The sequence below is a fragment of the Larimichthys crocea genome, chromosome V (genome assembly GCF_000972845.2).
Source record: "Larimichthys crocea isolate SSNF chromosome V, L_crocea_2.0, whole genome shotgun sequence".
NCBI classification, from domain to species: domain Eukaryota; kingdom Metazoa; phylum Chordata; class Actinopteri; family Sciaenidae; genus Larimichthys; species Larimichthys crocea.
The window spans coordinates 4,494,466-4,496,949 of record NC_040015.1 but is presented as its reverse complement, the minus strand read 5'-3'; the positions used below and the strand labels follow the sequence as shown (position 1 = coordinate 4,496,949).

Here is a 2,484-nt window from a genome sequence, read left to right as displayed (position 1 = left end):
GCGAGCCAGCCATATTCACGCGAGATCGCGAGATCATGCTCCTGGACATACCCGAGACCCCGCGATAAACTGTGTATAAAGGAAACAACAACAAACAGCTGACTTTGCTTCTCCGACATGGAAGAGATTATAAAAAGCATCTGTTGTGTCATAAATTATTGTGTGTTGTTCCACGTCAACAATTAGTCTCTCATCGTTCATGTTGAGACCCTTTGATCGATCTTTGATCACCTGGTGCCACCGGTCATGACATAACGTTGATGTGAAGTTGTAAAAAGCTACATGAACTGCGTATTATGTTTTATTTTGAAAGGGGGCGGAAGTTTATTATGTTGATTCTGTGTCGGATTTCCTGTCTGGTGCGATCTGCTCTGTTGAAATTTACGAGGTTTAGCAGCGGCTCACGTCAAAAATAGAAATGCTACGGAATGCTCGCGCCGTGGCGCGGAGAGACGCTTCTGAGACGCGCCCTGTGTGAGTGCTCTCATTGACTAGACTGGCTTCTATTTGCTACGGTGACCGCGGCGGTGCCGTTCCGCTTCCGTTCCGCTTCCGTTCCACGTCCGGTGTGAGTTGGCCTTTACTTGGCTGGGATCTGGCTTTGTGAAAGGTCCGTTTCACAATGCAGGTTTATTGAAAACTCAGAGTCTGTTAACCCTGGAATCACGGAAACTCAGAGTTTTCCATTTCACAAAGGAGGGTCAGTCAAACCCGAGAGAGAGGGTTAACTCTAACCTGTTTCACAAAGTGAGGTAACTTAACCTCAAGCTCAGTTGCCATAGTAACAGACTCCGTGAATCTAACCTGGTTGGGACCAGGTTTTCCTGAAGAAACCCTGAGTTTCTCTCTGTCTCCGCCCACTTTCAGAGCCACATACTTAATTTGATTTCCTCATTCCTGCGCTGTCAGAACGTCCTCTAGTTCCAGAAGGCAACGTTTGGTGTCAACTTTTTGAACATGGCGTGTCCTTTTGATCACGATCCTGTGATCGAAGGTGCAGCAATCCTGCGCAGGGAATTACATATCTGTCGGCAGAGAGTACTCAGACCACGCATAGATATTTCAGCCCTCCCGGACAATTTTCTTTTTGAGCGGTACCGTTTTACTTCACAGTCTATAATTTACATACACAACCTCATCCGTCCGCACATTTCAAACATCACGAGTCGCAGTCATGCGCTCACATCGCAGCAGATTTTGTGTGTGGCGCTGCGTTTTTTTGCCAATGGCAGTTTTTTGTATAACATCGGAGATGCTGAGCACTTGAGTAAGGCAACTGTATGCAGGGCCATCAGAAGAGTCTGCCTCGCCCTGAAAAGACTTTTACCTATATTTGTTGTCTTCCCTGGACACAAACCTGTCAGGGCCATTAAGGAAGAGTTCCACAGGATCGCAGGTGAAGGATGTAGAGATCTGTTGAATTCCTTTAATATCAGGCTGTATTATGACATTGTGCTGCCACCTCAGACTTGAATTAGTAATTTTTATTATTTTTATTTGTTTTAGGATTTCCCAATGTGATTGGCTGCATAGATGGTACGCACATTCCCATCACGGCTCCCTCACATAATGAGGCTGATTATGTGAATAGGAAGTCCATTCACAGCATTAATGTGCAGGTACATGTAGACTAAGAAGTTTCACTGTGTTAAGCACTTCCTCATAATTTAACTAATATCTGTCATTCTCTGCACTGTCAAGATCATATGTGATGCTGCACACATAATCTCCAATGTGGAGGCCCCGTCCACCTGCCAGCTATGCAGGATGGCCGAGCGGTCAGAGACACGATTTGTACTAATCACTTTTGAGTTTAAAGCACCACCACAAATAAAAACATGAGGCACATTTCAGTTGGTCTTCTTTATTTCCTACAAATACAAAAGCTAGTTAAGTTAATGTTCCAATAGTTAACATTGACATAATTGACATGTGACCATGCACCCACCTTTAATTTATGTTCCAGTATTTGGATTTCCAAATCTGCTTTTTTAATCTGGCGGTCGAGGTATAGCATTTCTTTATCGGTCTTCTGGATTTTTTTTAGGAGGTGAATTTTATAAATTTCTTTTACTGGTAACTGGGAATACATAAAGAGGACATAAAATTAACCTGTTGCACATGAATTCCACACAATAAATCTCTGGAGTTTCATGAACAGCTGTCTCACTGTGTCAATCTCTGCAGTTGAGGTCAGGGGAGTCTCCTGCTGCTGCCCAGCCCCAGGCTTCATTGTTTAATACAATATAAAGAAGACATTTTTGAGTGTTAAAAGAGCATTATGGAAGGGATCAAAGAAGTTCAGAGTCAAGTCATGCAGATGTCTGACCTGTTTGAACAATGTTTTTATATTTCATCTTAAGTTGCTGCCAAGTGCGCTTCTCCCCCGCCGGATTGCACCTACATGAAATAAATTAATAGGCTCCATTCATGCAATTTGCCCTTCAATAGTTATTGTGATTGCAAAATATTACATTTAAACTT

At 43.1% G+C, this 2,484-nt stretch overlaps 1 protein-coding gene across 1 annotated transcript; it reads left to right on the top strand.

Moving 5' to 3' along the window:
- Positions 1-670: 670 nt before the first annotated feature.
- LOC109140304 (putative nuclease HARBI1) lies at positions 671-1,950 on the top strand. Its single transcript, XM_027278685.1, has 3 exons — positions 671-1,396; positions 1,507-1,619; positions 1,702-1,950. Exons 1-3 carry the CDS (start codon positions 958-960, stop codon positions 1,840-1,842), a joined length of 693 nt encoding a protein of 230 aa, XP_027134486.1. The 5' UTR covers positions 671-957; the 3' UTR covers positions 1,843-1,950.
- The last annotated feature ends 534 nt before the right edge of the window (positions 1,951-2,484 follow it).